The sequence below is a fragment of the Lampetra planeri genome, chromosome 7 (genome assembly GCF_965212315.1).
Source record: "Lampetra planeri chromosome 7, kcLamPlan1.2.h2, whole genome shotgun sequence".
Taxonomy (NCBI): Eukaryota; Metazoa; Chordata; class Hyperoartia; order Petromyzontiformes; family Petromyzontidae; genus Lampetra; species Lampetra planeri.
Genome location: NC_136113.1, coordinates 17,128,686 through 17,146,372, shown reverse-complemented (window position 1 = coordinate 17,146,372; position 17,687 = coordinate 17,128,686). Strand labels below are relative to the sequence as shown.

General features: G+C 55.2%; 1 protein-coding gene across 1 annotated transcript in view; it reads right to left on the bottom strand.

The window, feature by feature from the left end:
* Nucleotides 1–1,851: 1,851 nt before the first annotated feature.
* Nucleotides 1,852–17,687, bottom strand: part of SOS1 (SOS Ras/Rac guanine nucleotide exchange factor 1) — a 38,803-nt gene continuing 22,967 nt past the window's right edge. The window contains 19 exon segments of the mRNA XM_078596597.1: nt 1,852–4,739; nt 4,741–4,926; nt 4,929–5,294; nt 5,296–5,319; nt 5,735–5,844; nt 6,564–6,831; nt 7,209–7,325; nt 8,403–8,575; nt 8,889–9,006; nt 9,538–9,700; nt 10,632–10,751; nt 10,988–11,216; nt 11,766–11,869; nt 12,660–12,782; nt 13,465–13,546; nt 14,335–15,031; nt 15,809–16,088; nt 16,542–16,669; nt 17,095–17,193. Coding sequence (XP_078452723.1) covers nt 4,521–4,739; nt 4,741–4,926; nt 4,929–5,294; nt 5,296–5,319; nt 5,735–5,844; nt 6,564–6,831; nt 7,209–7,325; nt 8,403–8,575; nt 8,889–9,006; nt 9,538–9,700; nt 10,632–10,751; nt 10,988–11,216; nt 11,766–11,869; nt 12,660–12,782; nt 13,465–13,546; nt 14,335–15,031; nt 15,809–16,088; nt 16,542–16,669; nt 17,095–17,193 — 3,606 coding nt within the window. The 3' untranslated portion in view covers nt 1,852–4,520.

Below are 17,687 nucleotides of genomic sequence, written 5' to 3'. Positions count from 1 at the left end.
GCAGGGGCGCGCGCGGTTAAAATCAAACAGAAGCACTTCGACGGGCACCTCCAGCACACACGCTCCTGTGAGCACGCCGCAGTCGTTCACGAGTCAGAACGTCGGTGCCGTGGGGGTGGCGCAAATCTCCGTTGGCGAGCCGAGCCGGTGGTGAAGAGGACTGCCGCGAGAGGGGGGGGGGGGCACGCTCTCCTCCCCCACCTCCACTGATGGGGACTCATTCCGTCAGCCACCGCTTGCGACAGGGTGACCCCAAAACCCAGATTTGCAGCCTTCTAATTGCGAGTTGCACGGCTGCATTTGCACAGAGGATTTATATGCGAGTTGTTTCAAGGTGGGGCGTTAAATTCTGGGAAATATCATCATTACAAAATTGTTACATTAGAGAGTAGTGTTACTTTTGCTCGATTTCCACAATCGCGTGTATTTTGAACACACAACACTTTTCTACGGCACTTCTCGTGAGATTTGTACGATGTTTTAAAATATTTTGTCCAAGTGAAAATAAAGGCGAGTGCACTCTCCCTGTGCAACGACGGTGCCCATCGACTGTCTGCACAACGCCTGCCCGCTCGGAGGCATGCCACTCGGTTGGGCTGCCTCCGTCGCAAAGCAACGCGCCGGTTTAATTTCTATTCACGAGGGTGGTTCAAGTACTCCGGATAGTGTAAAAGCCATGGGTTCGACTCAACCTATCATCCCACCTCCAGGGGGTGGATAAAAGGTGTACCCCCACCTTAGTAGGGGGTGTGTATGCACCTGTACGCTGGTTTCGCCGGGCAAGGAATGGGTGGGAACGCATTCATTTACACCGAGGAGTTTCCCGAGAAAGCCTCCTCGCAGTGTTCATTCACTGCGATCAGGGCCTGCTGCTGTGGACATCCAAGCGCTGTAAAGGGTACACTCGATGTTTTACCTCCCCAAGTACTCCTACCACGACCTTGGTCGATGGGAGACCGCTCAGTGCTATAAGCGACCAGAGACCCCGGGGCAGCCACGAGCGTGAGGCCCGCCACAGCGGTGCGCCCGAGAGAGAGGGTGCAGTGGAGGCGCTTCCTGCGCGCAAAGGCATCGATGTGGCAGAGGCTCGCCGAGCGACGCCAGGCTGCCGCCACCCCCACGGCGTTCGGCGTTTGACGGACGCAGCGCTCGGACGGTCGGCAGCGCGTGACCGGCGCGCACGCTGCCCAGACGGCCGCACGAGCGTGCTGGATAACGTTGGGCACGGCGGGTCCGGGCTGAGTGTTTTGCCGCCAGCTCCCGCACCTCCGATTAGCTAGGGTTGGCTACGTACGGTGTGGAAGAAGTTCAACGTACACACATACTACGTGGCACATGTGCAAAGCCCGATTCTCTCTACTTGCTGCGTCACCGTCCGTGCGATTTCAGCAGAAACGTTATGGTCCATCGGCTAGAGCAGAATGCATTTCCACACAAGTTACCAAAACATTAGTATTGAGTTAGTTACACTAACAACAGTGAATTACATGACACTTGATTATCCACTCCTCTACGGATAAAATGTGCCTTACAAATGTAAATTTGTTATTTCAAATGGTTATCGCCGTTGTTGGCCACATCGAAAAATTGCAACCGCCGAGGTTATGCCACCGCAGGGTGGCAGCGACAAGTTGAACACTGGTCTGGGCTCGAGACCCCTCGGTGAGCATTCAGAGCAACGATCCTGCGATTTGTGGCCAGCTGCACGTGGCAAGGTGTCCACTGCCACTTGGCTCTCGAAACAACTTGACGCCTCCTACAGACAGGACCGTGTGCACATCAGCTCCGAGCTGCTTTTGAAGTGTTTGTGTTTTGGCAGAAAAAAATGAAACATTTTCTCCGAAACAAAAATTGCAGTTTTCCCTCATTTTATTTAATTACATTTTTCTTCCCGCGCTGTAAGAAATAACGTCGCTTATATGCAGGTCCGTGGCTACGGCACAAACGCAAACGCTGCATGATTTACGGCAACTTTCACCGTCAGGAAAATTACATAATCATGTTCATCAATGGATCTGGGAATAAAATATGAACGATAGAAAAAAACTAGACGGCCCTTTTGTAAAATGTTGATGGGGAACAAAAAAAATAACAATAAAAACACAAGGCTGTGTCAAGAGCCTTGTGCGAGTGCGTGTCGCAGTTAAAACATTTTGCATCCTTGGTACACACTGGGGTCACATCTCTCCTCCCAACAACCTGGCAGACACAAGAAGCTTCCAGAAAAAAAACGTGACATTGAAGGCGACGGGCAGGCGAGGCCCTGGAACACAGCCAGCTCGTAGGTCAGCACACGACACCGTTGCCGGAGTTGAACGTTCCGGGGTTGAACGTTCCCCGCTCTACACCGCAAACCAAACCGTAAAGGGGAAGGTGCTCTCATCGTGAATGACATGGGTGCTGCCAACACTGAACGTAGGGAACCCCAGCCAGCTGTAGCTGTCATGGCAATCGCTGGACACAGACGAGGCTTAAATAAGGACACTGCGGCGCTAGGTTCTGGTTCCAGTGTCGATCCCAACCCGACAACAAAAGAAACTAAATATAATTTCGCTGTGGGATTTTTGCCAGAGACAATGGCTGTTAAGGCTGTGTCATACAAACTCGAGCCGTGCAGGGTAATGGATAAACCAGGGGTTGAGTGTTCATATAAAAAATATATGGAAAGAAATAAATAAAAGGGACGACATTTGGAAAAGTGCCTACATTGCCGAAACAGAACGCGAGGCTCCGGCAGCTTCCTTGCCGGTCCAGGGCTGCTCCCTCCTCACCACTTTCCGTCGCGTGAGTGCGACGCTCAAGGTTACGATGTACGGTGATGCCTTCCCAGAGTCAAGTGGACGTTTCCTCTTCTCTTTGTAACTCCATGATTGCGTTTAAACTTTGCCCCTCCCCGTGCGGCTGCGAGCAGTCGCTCTAGACGCGCGGGGTTCAAGCACGCTGCTCCCTCCCCGTCGTGACGATGGGATCGCGAGACCCCTTTTGACACCCCCCCTTCCCCCCCGGCCCCGTGCTGAAAGTGGCCAAGCCGATGGGTGCTACTCTTGGTTCCAGCCGAGAAGGAACAAGACATTCATTTGTATTGGTGGGCGGGGGAGATGCATGATAACCGTGCTCGGTGCAAGTCACTTCTAACCGATCAACATCCCTCGTCTCTCTCACTTGTGTCTCCCTCTGTTCTCTCTCATCTCGCTCGTCTCTCTTGCTCCTGCCACAGACACTATTTCCCGGCGCAAACATCCGCGCCACTGCTTCAAGTCAACATCACGATGCGCCAAGTTTTCTTTTTTTGAGCCGAACAAATATTCAGAAAATCTTATCACGACTTTGTTTTTTTCCACGGGCTGTTAACTTCCTGGCAGCCTAAACGGGGGGGGGGGGGGGGGGGGGGCAGCCGCACGGGAACTTTCGCGCGTCTGACGAGGACCCGACGCCGACACACGGAGGAGATGACAACTCGGGAGTGCGGAGCTCTCGGCTTGGTCTCAAATGCAAACCGAACTTTCTCTTGTTTTGCTTTTTTTTTTTTTACGAAGCACTGCTCCAGTTTGTTGCGGACGCACGCAGTGATTTCAACATGATGAACATTAAAAAAATTTAAAGAAACCTTTGTAATAACGAGCAAAGATAAAAACGAAAACAAACCCGAGAGGCGGTGTTCGATTGTGTACAGGATACAGCATGCAGTGTCGCGGGCCGGCTGCCGTCTCTCCACCTGGCCCGCGACCATGGCGGACGCGGGGAGCGCCCTTCCCGGCTCGCCTCATTTGAACCAAAATCAAAGGCGCCGGAGAAGGAGAAACCCCGCCACGATTTGTGTACAATAACAAATAAAAAGTAAACACGTGATTTTTTTTGTATGAAATAAAATTAAAAACACACCAACGACCAAAAATAAAACGATCCGGGCCGTTTGAGTTGCGCGGAATTTCACAGTCGTCATGCTCGCTCGTCACTGAGCAAAAAACCGTATCTGGCTCAGATGGACAAATGTATTCTTCTTGTTTGAGATTAATACAATTAAACATGACCAATAAAATAATACCAATACAAAAAAACATGAACATCTGCAACAAAAACTAATTAGAAATAAAATACAAAATGCGCAAAGAAATAAAAAAATAAACCATCAGGCTTGTTGTGCCGTTTAAGTTGGGCAGGGTGCTTGCGGCTGGGGTTGCTTGCGGCTGGGGGTCTGGCGCCCCGTGGCCGGGGGGAGGGGGGTCCTCGCTCGCTCCTCAAAGACGATGACGACGCAACAGCGCTCGGCGCTGGTCGACGATAACACACTCTCCCCTCCTGCTGCTCTTCCGCCTTCTCGACAGTGTTACTTTGCGAACTCTTGATTTTTAAAGATCGTTTTATATATTATCATAATTATTACTAATATTATTATGAGCATTATTACTATCATAATTATTATTCATAATAACGTTATGATTATTTTACAGCAGTTTGTGTTTTTTCTTTACGTTCAGTCGCCGTCTTGATTCGCGGCTTCGTGTTTTTTTTTCTCTCCGCTAGGGGGCCTCCTGCGAGGTTGCCCGCGCGCGTGGCGTGGGCGGCGTCGACAGCTCGCGCTTGTACGTCTTGGGGGGCAGCTTGGGCAACGGCGCCTGCGCGTTCGCCGCAGAAGACGGCGCGGACGACGAGAACGGCGCCAGCGAAGACGAGAGCGACGACAGCGACGGGGAAGAGGCGAAGGAGGCGGAGGACGACAACGACGGCAGCGACGGCGGGGGTGGCGGCCGAGCCGGATCCGGTCGCGCCCCCGCTCGAAGCCGCGACGCCGCCGCCGCCGGGCGGCGTGGGTCGCGGAGGCAGGGGCGGCCCCGGCGAGGGCGGCGGGAAATCGTCGGCGTCTTGGTACGAGAGGTTCTGCGGGAACGTCTTGAGCGGCGGAGGCGGTGGCGGCGGGGGGCGGCGGAGGAGGCGGGGGGCGGCGCGGACGACGGGTTGCAGAAGCGCGGCAGACGGCCGGGCGGCACCGGGGCCAGCGGGAAGGGCGACTGTTGGCCCGTCGACGGCACGGGCTGCGTCGTCGTCGATGCCGTCGTCGTCGTGGTGGAGGCCGGGGGAGGCGGCGTCGGGGGCAGCGAGGGGAAGGAGCAGCAGGCCGAGCCGAAGGACTCGGGCGGGCGATAGTTGACGAAGGTCTCGGGCGGCCTCAGCGGCACGGGGGGAGGGGTGTGCGAGCGCGGCTCGCGCGGCGGGGGCGGCGGCGGGGAACTCTGCGGCAGCGAGGAGCGGTGGTAGGAGAGGCGCGTGGGCAGGCGCGGCGGGATGGCGGGGGGGGCTGTCGGGAGGCTTGGGCATCATCTGAGCGGGCGCAGGGGGGACAGAGGGAGGCGCCGGCGGGGCGCGCACGGCCACGCGTGCGCGTCAACACGTGGGGACACAAAGACAAAGATCCCCCGCGAAGCCTTAACCGACTGTTGGGGCGGGTGCTGTTAGCGTGCACGGTAAGCACAAGTATATATTGACTGGAGGGGCAAATGCTGTTATAGAGCACATACTGACATCAGCATGGTAACATGAAAAGGAGGTGTAGTCAGCACCCACACCTGGCCCCCTTTGCCTCTCAAGTGCTTGTGTTTACACACTGTGCCAGATATTTGGTACCGATGTTGGCCAAACTCAGGTTCGTCGTGCAGTGTGCCAATCACTACACTTTCACAAACACACACACACGCACACACACGAGTGCGCACACAAGCGCACGCTAATTTGTTACCTTGGAAGGTGAGGACTCGGTAGGCGCGAGGTCGGGACGCCGCCGAGGGGGAAGGGGTGGAGGCACGCAGCACTCCTCCGCCCGGGACAAACTCGAGATGGATGGGGATCCTTGGCGGGGCGAGGACAAACGGGGGGAGAGGAGAGAGGCGGCGTTCGGTTCTGCGTGTCTCAAAAAGTCACCCGCTGAAGCCGGTGCCGCTTAACAACGCAACCTACAGTCTCGTCGACGACCACGTCTCGCCGCCGCGAGCACCCTCGCCGTTCCTGGCAATGCAAACGTCAGTACGGGCAGTGCCACTGCAGCATTTGCAACACGGGTCACACAGATCTTGAGAGAAATGCATCGATTTATTCAGACCAAATAAATGACGCTGGGTGCAGCGGTCACTCAACTGCGGCCTCCCAACACCCTCAATCGCCCCCCCCCCCTCTCTCTCTCCTGCCAGCAAGCGGCGCCGCTTGTGCTCTGGCGCAGCCTTCGCCAGGAAAGGCTGTGCACCGAGTCGTCTTGCAAACCAAGTAAAGCCGAGTCGATAAATTGACAACTTAAAAAGGACTGATCGTACCAGCTACAATTAAAACGACACAGGTGTTGGCTTCAAATGTGTACGTGGATATACAGATCTTTTATCAATCCACTGCTGGATAACGGCCAACTCAGTTATTTAATTGTCAAGGATCTTGAGATGTCAATTGCATTTAGATGCTATATATAAAACCGAGCGATGTGATGCGCTCTGTGTAATGTCACCACCAATGCCATCACCGTCACCACCAATATCACCACCGTCACCACCACATAGCTCGCAGCCCGAGTGTCGACTCACGCGTGGCCGGGAAGGTGGAGCTCTCTCCCTCGCCAAACACGGAGCCCGTGTCGGAGGCGGCCGAGTGTGGCGGCGTGAGCGGCGTGTTGGGCGAGTTGGGCGTCGAGGCGGCGCCCGCCGTCTCGCCGTCGCTCTCGGGGATGCGGCTGTAGCTGATCTTGCGCGGTTCGCGCTCCAGCGCGATGGGGTGCCCGCGCAGCGTGCCCGACGCGGAGGTGTGCCGCGGGCGGATGCCCGGCGACTTCAGCGGGAAATTCGTGCGACGTTGCTGTGGGGACGCGGGCGAAAGGGGTCACCGGGTCAAGAACGGATGGGGACGTCGCCAGTCGGTTGTTGCCAGCGTGGATCGGTGCCCTCGTCTCCGTCACACTGCCATTGTGATCGCTTCTGTGGTATAACGTTTTAACAAAAAGTTGTCGTAGTAAAGTAAACGAACAAACTCTCCTTTAATGCTGTAATCACGAGCATCGGCTGTGCTGCGCCGCTGTATGTACTGTATGTAAAGTCGCGACCACGTGCGTGCCGATGCGCGCGAGCTCGTGTTGACGCACGCGGTTGTTGGGTGCACGTTTTGTTGGCGTGAGGAGACGCGAGGCCGCGTACGTGTACACGCGTGTACGTGCGCACCGCGCGTCCGGCACTCACAAATCTCGTGGGCTGCTTGGCGTGGCGAGGCTCGATCTTCAGCGACTCGTCGAAGAGGTAGTCCATGAACTCCTTCTCCTCCATGTTGCCCATCGGGTTCAGGTTCTCAAAAAACCTCTGCGAGGGCCCAACGGCAGAGTCAAAGGAAGCCGCCCCGTGCGCACGCAAACTCCCCGCGCGGACAACAAGCGGCGCCACCCTCGCCCGCGAGATCGCGCCGACAATTGCGAGCGCGCGATTGGCACGGTTGGCTACGCACGACGTGAAAGAAGTTCAACATAGATACGTGCATACTTGCAAAGAACAAAGAAGGGTGCGAGCAAGGACAGAAATGAGAAGGCCGAGGCAGATGATTGAATCTCGAAAAGGGAAAGGAGGAAGACTTAACGCGTTTGAGCCTGAGCAGGAATTATTAATAATATAAAATAGATTATATCATAAAGATGATCAGAACACAAGCAGTGGTTAATGCAGACATGCTTCCTTGTAAAAGGTTTCAGTTTGGTGTTTTAACATCTTAACACCTGTTTTGTTGCCAGACAAAAGGGGAAAAACCTATTATCATATTTTGGTACTGGCAAAGGAGAGAGGTGATACGATGGAGATGGTTTGGTGTTGAGAGGAGTTGAAAAAGATGCAACGGGAAGGGCTGTGGAGAAGCCACCGGTGCAGGGCTTAGGAGTGGAGGGAGACTGAGGGGTGAGATGGATGAGGTTGGACACTGAATAGGAGCACGTGGAGAGACAACATCCAGGCAGCAGACCTCAAAGCAATAAATGGGAGTTTTAGTTGAGTAGCAGTGTGTGACCAGCGCATATGGTGTGTGATCGTGAGGTGTAGTGGTTAGCACACTGCTCTACGAGTTCATTTCCCACTCATGAGTAATACAAATTGAGAATATCTGAACGGGTCCTGGACCTCCCCTAGGTCAACTCAACCTTAAATGAGAACCTGGTATGGTGTGTACACATCTCCACTCGGGCAGCCGGGCGTTACACTGGCCAACCTACCCTACCCCCCCCCCCCCCCGCTTCGTGTAGTACCGTTCTGGCCTTTGTCGGTGCTTGCTAATAGCACTTGCCCCAACAGTCTGTAAGAGGCTATACTGGAGGGATCTTTGTGATTGTGTGAGCAGGTGTGTATGTGATTGAGCCAGAGTGTATGCGCGTGTGTGTGTGCGCACGAGCCACTCACCCGTATGTCGGGCTCGGTGCGCAGGCAATACGGCTGGTTCTGGTACTGTTGGATCTCGCCCGTGATCTCCGCCACCTTGCGCCGTTTGCTGAAGTTGATGAGCTCCTTGCCGTGCCGCTTCAGGAAGTCCGGGTTTCCCTCCTCCGTCTTGAGAATGTTCGTAAGGTAGATTCCTGCGTGGGATTGTTACAAAACGAAAATCACGCCAACCACTTCAGGAAGTGATCGTGCTCCATAATTAAGTCGACTCAGCTCATCACGCCTAAAGGGTCACTAAAATAGATACCCCAATGTTGTAAGTTAACAGTGTCCATCCTAGAGATAGCGACTGGTCGCGGCCACAATAATATGAAATGTCCACCACTGGCTGACGGCCACCAATCACGATGGGCACTGCCCACAGGTCATCGTCACAGAGACGGGACTAAGACGAAGGCGGGGGAGCGCGTTGCGGGGGTCAGAGGCGGTCTCAGGTCGGGGTCGTACCGAAGAACGGCACGCAGGGCGGGTTGATGGAGCGCAACTTGAGCTGATACTTCTTGTAGTGATCTTCCATGAGCTCCGACGCCTCCTCCAGCGCTTTCCTCTTGCTCTCCGCTACTTTCTGAGAACGAACAAAGCCCGAGCGGGCGGACGAGTGAGCGAGCACGCACAAGACAGTGCAGCAGACGCGCGTACACACACTCGTCAATCAAACCTGAATAGAGCGCTCAAGGGAATGCTGATGCAACGATCAAAGTTGCCTTGTATCAACGTACAGAATGCACGCACACGCGCGCTTGCCCTTAAAAGCCTCGAAAAACGGTCCAAGAAAATGTTGTTCGTGAGCCCCTTTTTTAAGGCCAGTATAGCACAAGTAAAATTGCAGAGCCAGCACCACACATGGCCAGCCACCTTTATATCCAAATATCGGACCCAAATCGCTCATTTAAGGATCACTGGCCTAGCGGAGGTCTGAGACAAGTTCCGAGACCGTTAAACTGATAAGTCTCACAACAACAACATCAAGTATTGTGACGTGATCACATACAAGCACACTGGGGCATGGGCAAGGGGTTGACAGCAGTCACTGGGGGCAGGAAATCTCGACGTGCGTACCCAACCGACGACACAGACGCGGGCACGCGGGCGTCACCTCGAGCGTGTGGTGCAGGCGGTAGACTGGCGCCGAGCTCATGGCGCTCACCACCTCCAGGACCCCGTTGAAGTTGTTGAGCTCCTGGAAGACCTGCGCCACCTCGATGATGCGCGTCATCACCGCCACGCGCTCCTCGAAGTTCTCCGCCTCCACGAGGCACCTGCGTGCAACGACGCCCCGGACAGAAGCGCGCAAGCGGACAAGGGATGTGAGCAGTGTGGGGTGGCATAAGAGGAGATGACGGACACAACACGACAACAGAGCGGAAAGAGGAGACGGCCCCGAGACTTGGAGACAAAGTCTACGGCGAGCAGAAGGATTGGTACAAAATAATGGTATACAAATATTGGGTAGTCATATTGTACGTGTACAGCCCTTTGTCAATCCACTCCTGGATGAGGGCTTCCCCACGCCGTGCGGGCTTATTGAGGTTATTTGACCAAAGCTCACCATACTGGTGGTGAAGGGTTGGTGAAAACAGAGCAAAGATTTGGGAGTTTAAAAGCACAGTACAGTGGATTTTGCTACACTGCCTACTGCTGCCTATAACGTAGGTCCACAACCGTTTATCACAGTGGTCACCCATCCAAGCACTGTCCAAGCTCAACCTTGCTTAGTTTCCAAGATCCGAAGAGATTAGTCAAATTTCTAGGTGATCTGGCCATAAGCAATGGTTGCTATTAATATTATGAAGTTACGTCATCTATCCAGGAAAGCCTCACTCAGTCTGAAAACTTAATTGATACATTTCTATAGTGTTTTGCCTATGGAAGAAACCTGAGGACTTGGGAGACAACCCACACAAACAAGTGGATAACATTCAAATGTCTGCAGAGACAGACTCGATGATTTATTTGCTGTCCTGCCATCTCCTTCTGGCCTCCCTACAGCTCAGTGAAATTTGGGAATTTCACCAACATTCGCGATTCGTCAACATTTCCCTTGCCTCTAAAGCACCGCATCGCAGACAAGCGCCACCACACTGCTACGAGTCGTGTTGACATTAACGCCAAAATCCACAAGGTGGAGGGTTAAAGATAAAAGCTCGTGGGTCAAGGCTTTCCCGCACGGTATGGGCGGAGTTCACTCACTTCTCGAACCACAGCGTGAGGTTGGTGGTGTGGCGGATCATGCGCAGTAGGTTCGGGGAGTTGATCTCCTTGTCCTCCTTGGTCCACACACTGCCCACGAGCTCAGAAGGCTGCACCGCCCTGCGTGGAGCGCACACACACGTAGTATACTATTGATCAGGGTGTACAAGGGAAATAATAAGTGACTTATTTACGTGAAAAAGCCACGGTGCGGTTGCACCGCCAGCACCCTCGATAGCAACGGCGCCTCCGCCGCCTCGCACGCGCGCCACGAGGAAGGGCATTCCTGGCGCCGCTGGCGCCGCGCTACCCCCGTCGCGATCACGACGGGCACCAGCGCTGCTGGCGCCGCTCACCTGTAGAGCTCGGACTCGATGAGCGTGAGCTGGCGCGCGATCTCGATGGGGTGCAGCGTGAGCACGTCGAAGCTGTCCGCCTGGTTGGGCCGGCTGATGTGCCACTCGACGGGTGGCGGGGAGCTCTCGAACGTGAGGCTGTGGCTCGGCCCGTTGGGCTGCGTCTGCGCCTGCGTCTTGCGCTGGATGATCTTGGTGATGGACTCCACCCACTTGCGCATCGCCTTGCCTGGGAGGGGGCGGAGGCACGGGCTCTTAACAGCACCCCTGTCGCGACCGCCGCCGCCACTTAAAGAACGATGCGATTCCCAGATGAGGATGACAAATCTTGCCTACGCATGGATTCTGTAAAGACTTCCAAACAAGCATTTTTTCTTGGAAATATTTGATTAGCAATAATGTCACTTTCCGAGCCGCACGACGAGATGACGTCAGGCACGACAAGATGACGTCAGGAGCCTTGATATACATGGACACGATGATTCAGTGGGAATGCTCCACGTGCCTTATGCTGCAGAAGCCATCGGCTCAATTATTAAATAGAATTCGCTTTATTTCTACTAAAAGTAGTAAAGCTACGTGATAGAGTCAAGTCATGATGTCACCGTCTGACTTATGAATAACCACACTCCTGTGTGACACACACGACCTCATTCTCGCGTGACATCACTCGCCCGTGACCTCACTCCCATTTGACCTGACGACCCTGTGACCTCGCCTCCCACCCCCCGCCACGCCCCCACTAAGCACGCACAAACGCGCTGCGGGCGCCACTCACCCCGGACCTCCCGGATGAAGTCCTCCAGGGTGCTGAGCAGCTGCGGGTCGCGCTCAAAGTCGTAGAAGTGGTGCTCCACCCAGTGGCGGCACACGTTCAGCACCCTGCTCGGCGACACGGCGGATCGCGACGGCGGTTACCGACCACGGCCTGTGCCGTTGCCCGCAGGGCGGCACACCCAACGATTGATGGGTTTTCGACGACTCCACGTTCTAGCGACCGATAAATATGGGCAGCCAGCAGAACTCGTGCAGCTCAGATGGCATTCGAGAACCCACAGGCTTTAAGATAAAACCCAACATTCTGATTTGTCCCAGAACGAAACTTGCAGAGGCTTAAACACAAAACCCCAGGACCATTAATGCCCTGAGAGCATTAAGAAAATCTCCACAACTTGAAGATGCCTGTTATTTATTATTTTTCCAAGAAATCATCAAGACTTTTTGAAGATTTCAAGTCTCAAGCATTTTTCAAGAAAATCCAGGATTGCATTGTTTTTTTAGTTATAAATGTTTGGCACATGTGAGGAGACCAGAGAACCTGGAAAATACCCAGGTATATGAGATGGATTGAAGAATCAATTTGTTGTGATGTGATCTCCTGGCTTCTTTACAGCCCAGCCGGTTTGGGAGTTTCACAAAACTGTATCATCCCCCAATCCTCGTCTCCCAAGTACCAAACCAGTGGCAGGCACCACGGCTCCGGCTAAACCCCTCAGTGTCACGCTCCGAGTGCCGTACGAGGACTTAGAAGACTCCTCCAGTCCCTCAGCTACAAAGAGAACTCCCACAATTCCTAAGGCCCCTAAGGGCCACACAGAACTCACATCGGCCTCATCGGTGACCACCACCAGCGGAGCATCGACGAGCACGCGGACACTCGGGGCGGACTCACCTGAGCTGCACGGGCTGCACGTACTCCTTGCGGAAGCGCTTCAGCTCGGCGCTCATCGGCTGCTCTCCCTGCTCCAGCGCCAGGCGGTCGGCGTCCGACGGCTTTGGGTCGGGGATCTTGAACCTGCGGAGACGACAGGCGATGACGATGACGGATAATGACGACGACGGGTAATGACGGGCGACTTTTCATGAGATGACGACGCCACCCACGCCCGCCCGTCGTCAACTCATCGATTCATTCACAGGGCTCTCCTCAACAACCCATCGATCGCAAGTGCTAAACATCACGGGCTTGCAGAGGACAACAGCTTGAGTTCATAGCCGATACGATTCTCGGCATCCGCCAATTGTAAGGAACGCGTTAAACCTCACTCTGCGGCGAGCGACTCCTGTTTGGTAGGAGTGATGCTCACCAATCACACGTGTATGAATGTTAACTACAGACAACTGGTTAGTTAGGAAAATTCACTGGTGCACAAATTATCCAATCACATTCAATTCAGACTATTACACAAAATAATGTGTTCACCATAACGCTACATTTACGAATAATATAAGGAACTGTGGATATTTAATGACAGAAACACTTAAACCGAACATGATAGTGTTGGTCTACCATCTTTAACTGTTGCTAGAGTAACGCTCAAACACCAACACATGCTTGGCACATGGGATCGTGCGGTTGCTGTTGGAGGGAGCGTGGTGTTCACGATCACGGACGAGCAACAGAGACCGAACGAAAGCAAATACCTAGCCCTCGCCAGAACGCAACTCTCCACGACACCACCGTGCAGCCTCCTCACCGTTCGATGAGCAGATCCAGCAGCTCCTGGGGTTTGCAGAACGAGCGGTACGTGGTCAGGAAGGTTCGCACAAAGTTGGGATCTGTGCGGGGAAAAAAACAGACAGGCGATGATGATCCGGCCGCATGAAGCACTGGCATGGTCGCCCTCAGGCACCTGCTCGCTGTCAGGGATGACCAACACCAGCTCATCGCCAGGATTCCCACATCCTGGCGATCGATGACCGTTGGGAAACCGTCGAGGAGTAAACGTGGCTTCAGACAGCAACGCGAATTGGAAAGTGACAAGCGATTGAAGGCAGAAACTCACAACAAGACTGCAAGCTGTGGTTATAACCGGAGTCAATTCAAGAAACGTAAAGACTCTTACGCCACGATCTTACTCTAGCTGTGTCCATTCCTGGCCATTTTATATTATACGCCAAGGGCCTTTGCTTTGAAGATTGTGATTATAACATTGGTGATTAAATTGAATTACGCAGAAAAGAGTCAGAGTCTCAAGACTCTTTCAGGACGAGTCTGCATTGGGATCTTTTGCCAGAGAAATAAGTTCAACATACATTAAGGTAGTATTTTGCGTGTGGGATGAAACCAGAGTGGCAGGGGGATAACACTCAAAGACTTGTACTGCCATCTCCTGGCTACCTCTCAACCCAGCGGGTTTTTCCTTTTGGAAAATGCTCGCGAGCTACCAACGCTCGCCTGCAAGCAGCGGTGGAACCGCGGGACTGCCAGCGATCTACACGCAAGAAGAATATTGCCGTGACGAAAGGACAAAGAAGGAACTACAATGCCCACGCGATTCACCAACGCCACCCCTCCTCGACTGCTGGATCGCAGGGCGAGCCTGCCGCCGTCTCCGGGGCCGTACCTGCGTACATGTGGTACGTGAGCCTCTCAATGAGCTTGAGCACGGTGCCTCCGCGGATGATGGGGATGCCCGACTTGGCCTGCACGCTCTCCTCGAACACGATGTTCTCGTCCGAGTCCTCCAGGGCGAAGCGGTAGTCGCTGGGCGCCGGCAGCCGCAGCGGCCGCTCCTTCTCCTCCTGCGCCAGCGCGGCGTCGAGCATGCGCTCCAGGGTGCTGCGGTACTGCAGCGCGATCAGCGCCGCCATCCACGCATCCTTGTCGTCGGCCGTCCGCGCGCAGAACACGATGGACGTGCCGCCACCGCCGCCTCCTCCGCCACCCGAGCCGCCGTAGCCGTAGCCGCCGTTGCCCCCGATGACGATCATCCCGGCGCCGCCCATCCCGCCGCCGCCGCCCATCATCATCACGCCGCCGCTCACCATGCAGACGCCGCCGCCGCCGCCGAGCCCCCCGCCCCCGCCGGGCCCTCCGCCCACGCCGCCGCTCCCGCCGCCCGGCAGGCCCGGCAGGAGGCTGCCGGCGGAAGAGAGAACGCCGCCCGAGGCCAGGCCGGCCGCCACGCCGGGGCCGCCGGGAGGAAGTCCCGCCAGGCCCGAGGCGCCGTCCGAGTCGCGGCACGTGATCTCGAAGGCGTGGCGGTAGTCGGAGGAGTCGTCCTTGTCCGTGATGCGCGCCTTGCGCACCTGCAGCTTCTCCTGCGCGGCGGGCAACAGCGGATCGTCCGAGGCAGGTTTTAGGTCACTCCCAGTGAGAACTACGGCAATTTTTTTATGCCGACTGTGCGCACACTGGTATCATGACGTGAGATGAAGTATTCGGAATGCTAGCAAAGCGGTAACTAAACGTAGAATCAGCGGGTGCTGCACTTTTTCCCCCAAATGCCCTGATACAGAAAAACTTTTCAATGCACAGCAGTCAAAGCAATATTTTACATTTTCAGAACTGGATTTTATCCGAGTGAAAAAATAGTTGGAAGGTTTTATTTTTTGTGCAGTCATTGGTGCCCAGGCTGAATCTGTTACTCACAGTTGGCTGGAACCTGGAGTCGAGCCCAGGGTTTCAGTGGTGCCAGTGGTTCCATCGCTCGGACCTGAGCTACGTGGAATTGCGTTCTTTGTTGTGGCCAGTGCGCTCAACTCCAGGTCCCAATGTTCTCTAGCCCACATCCTGTCAGCCCAGCCAAGCAAGACCTCTACGTGCATGCTGCAACCGACCCAGTCAACTCAGCCAATTTATTCTCGCCTGCCAAAGGACATCACTGAAGGGACCCCACACAAGCCTAACCTCGATAAATATAATAAACCAACAAAAACAACAGCAGCCATCGATCTCCACTAAGTGAAGATGATGCCACCGTAGCTACGCGCACAACTGCACGCCAGCATCCAAACAAACTCCACCACGAGCGCCTTCGCGTTGCTCCTTTCCCCACCCTCTCATTTCCCCCCCTCGCCACCGCCGCAATCGCCCACCTTGAGTCGGTACTCGGAGCTGCTGCTGGAGCCCGGCAGGCGCGGCGGGCCGTGGTGGCCGAGTGGCTTGCAGCTCACGAGCAGCCCGTCAAACAGGAAGACGTAGCGCTCGTGCTTGGCGCCGGCACGCGCGAGGGGCCCCTCTGTGAGCAGCTGGCTGCAGCACTGGCTGATGTCGCGGCCCTCCCAACCATCGATGCTCTTCTGGATCTCGTGCATGCGCCGCAGGGCCAGGTGCTTGCTGCGCATGGGGCTCATGTAGAAGCGGTGCGCCGGCTCGCTGGTGCCCGCGGCGTCATGGGAACGGGGCAGGTGGGCGCGAAGGGGGGGGGGGGGAGCAGTGGACGCACGCACCGTCACGGGCGCACACAGTGGCACGACGACACGTGTGCACGCGTACAACAAAAAGGCAGAAATCGCCCGATTAGACTCACAGATTGTGGAGGCAAGCGCTTTCAGTGAACGCCTGTTGAGGCCAGCCTGACTAGGAGGGGGTGGTGTAGTAGTGTGCACCGTGGATGCTCAGCCACTTTTGTCTCCCCAGTGTTGTGCCAGACGGTCATTTGAGCCGAGTTACAAAAGAACGAGGTTCAGGCTCAGATACCGCTCATGACCGAGCACTCCCCTTCACCAACACTGCACTGACCAGCAGGTGGGGGGGGGAAGTACGAGTCACGCCACCCCCAAGTCGCAGAGCGCGTGCGGAGAGACAGAGAGAGAGCAGGCAGCTCACCTGAGACGGCGCTTGGGCAGGTGTCGCGCGCACGTGCGCTCGATGCTGCTCTGCAGGTTGAGCAGTGCCGTGATGGCCTGTTTCAGGCACTCGCGGTCCTCCTCCTCCTCGCTCTTCTCCTCCAGTTGCTGCGCATGGTGACGCAGAGAGAGAAGGGGGGCGGGCGAGGGATGGCGAAAGTGGGAGCGTTGACGAGAAAGACGCGGGGAGAGAGGCAGAGAGATGACACGATGGATGAATGATTGTCGCGTTAGCAAACTGTTGTTTGTGGGGGACAGCACGAGTATGAGTAAGTGAGTGTGTCAGCAATTGAGTGAGATGAATGAGTGAATTAGTGCGTGGGTGAGTCATTGAGTGAAGGATTTATTGAGTTGAGGGGGTGAATGATTTAGTAAGTGGGTCAGCGTGTGGGTGAGTGAGTGTGTAAGAGTGAATGTGGATGAGAGTTCGAGTGTGTAAGAGTGAGGGTGCTGAAGCGAGAGTGTTAACGTGAGTGTACGTCAGCAAGTGTGCAAGGGCGCGAGGTCAGGTGACCAATGGCAGCCGCCCCCACCTTGAGCAGCTCAAAGTAGTGCAGGCAGTGGTAGATCGGGCGCAGCAGCAGGCGCGGGAGCATGTACTGCACTGCCTCCTTGAAGCCCTCACCAATCGACTAAGGGATGCACAAAACCACCAGCACACACACACACAAAGAATGCCCCATATAGCCATCACAGATTGTTGGGACAAGTGCTGTTATCGAGCAGCTATGAAGGCCAGAAAGGCACGCGAGGGGGTGCCAGTACTACGCCCGACAGCTTTTGTCTCCCCAGTGGCGATGTTTACTACACACCGTGCCAGAGAATTGTCAATGGTGTTGGTCGTGAGCGGGAATCAAACTCGGGTTCCTGGGTTCGTAGTGTAGCGCGCTAACCGCTACACGATCGCTCCCCACCCACACACCCATGTAACACACACACACGCGTGTACAAACACCCACGTACACACACAGACACACGTGTAAACGCCACCAACGTACACACCCACGTACACGCACACACCCACACACCCACACACACCCATGTACACGCACAAACGTACGCATGCAGACACGCACAGAATCAGCCGTCAAAAGAGATGAAGCTGCATAGAAAGTGTGATGAATTC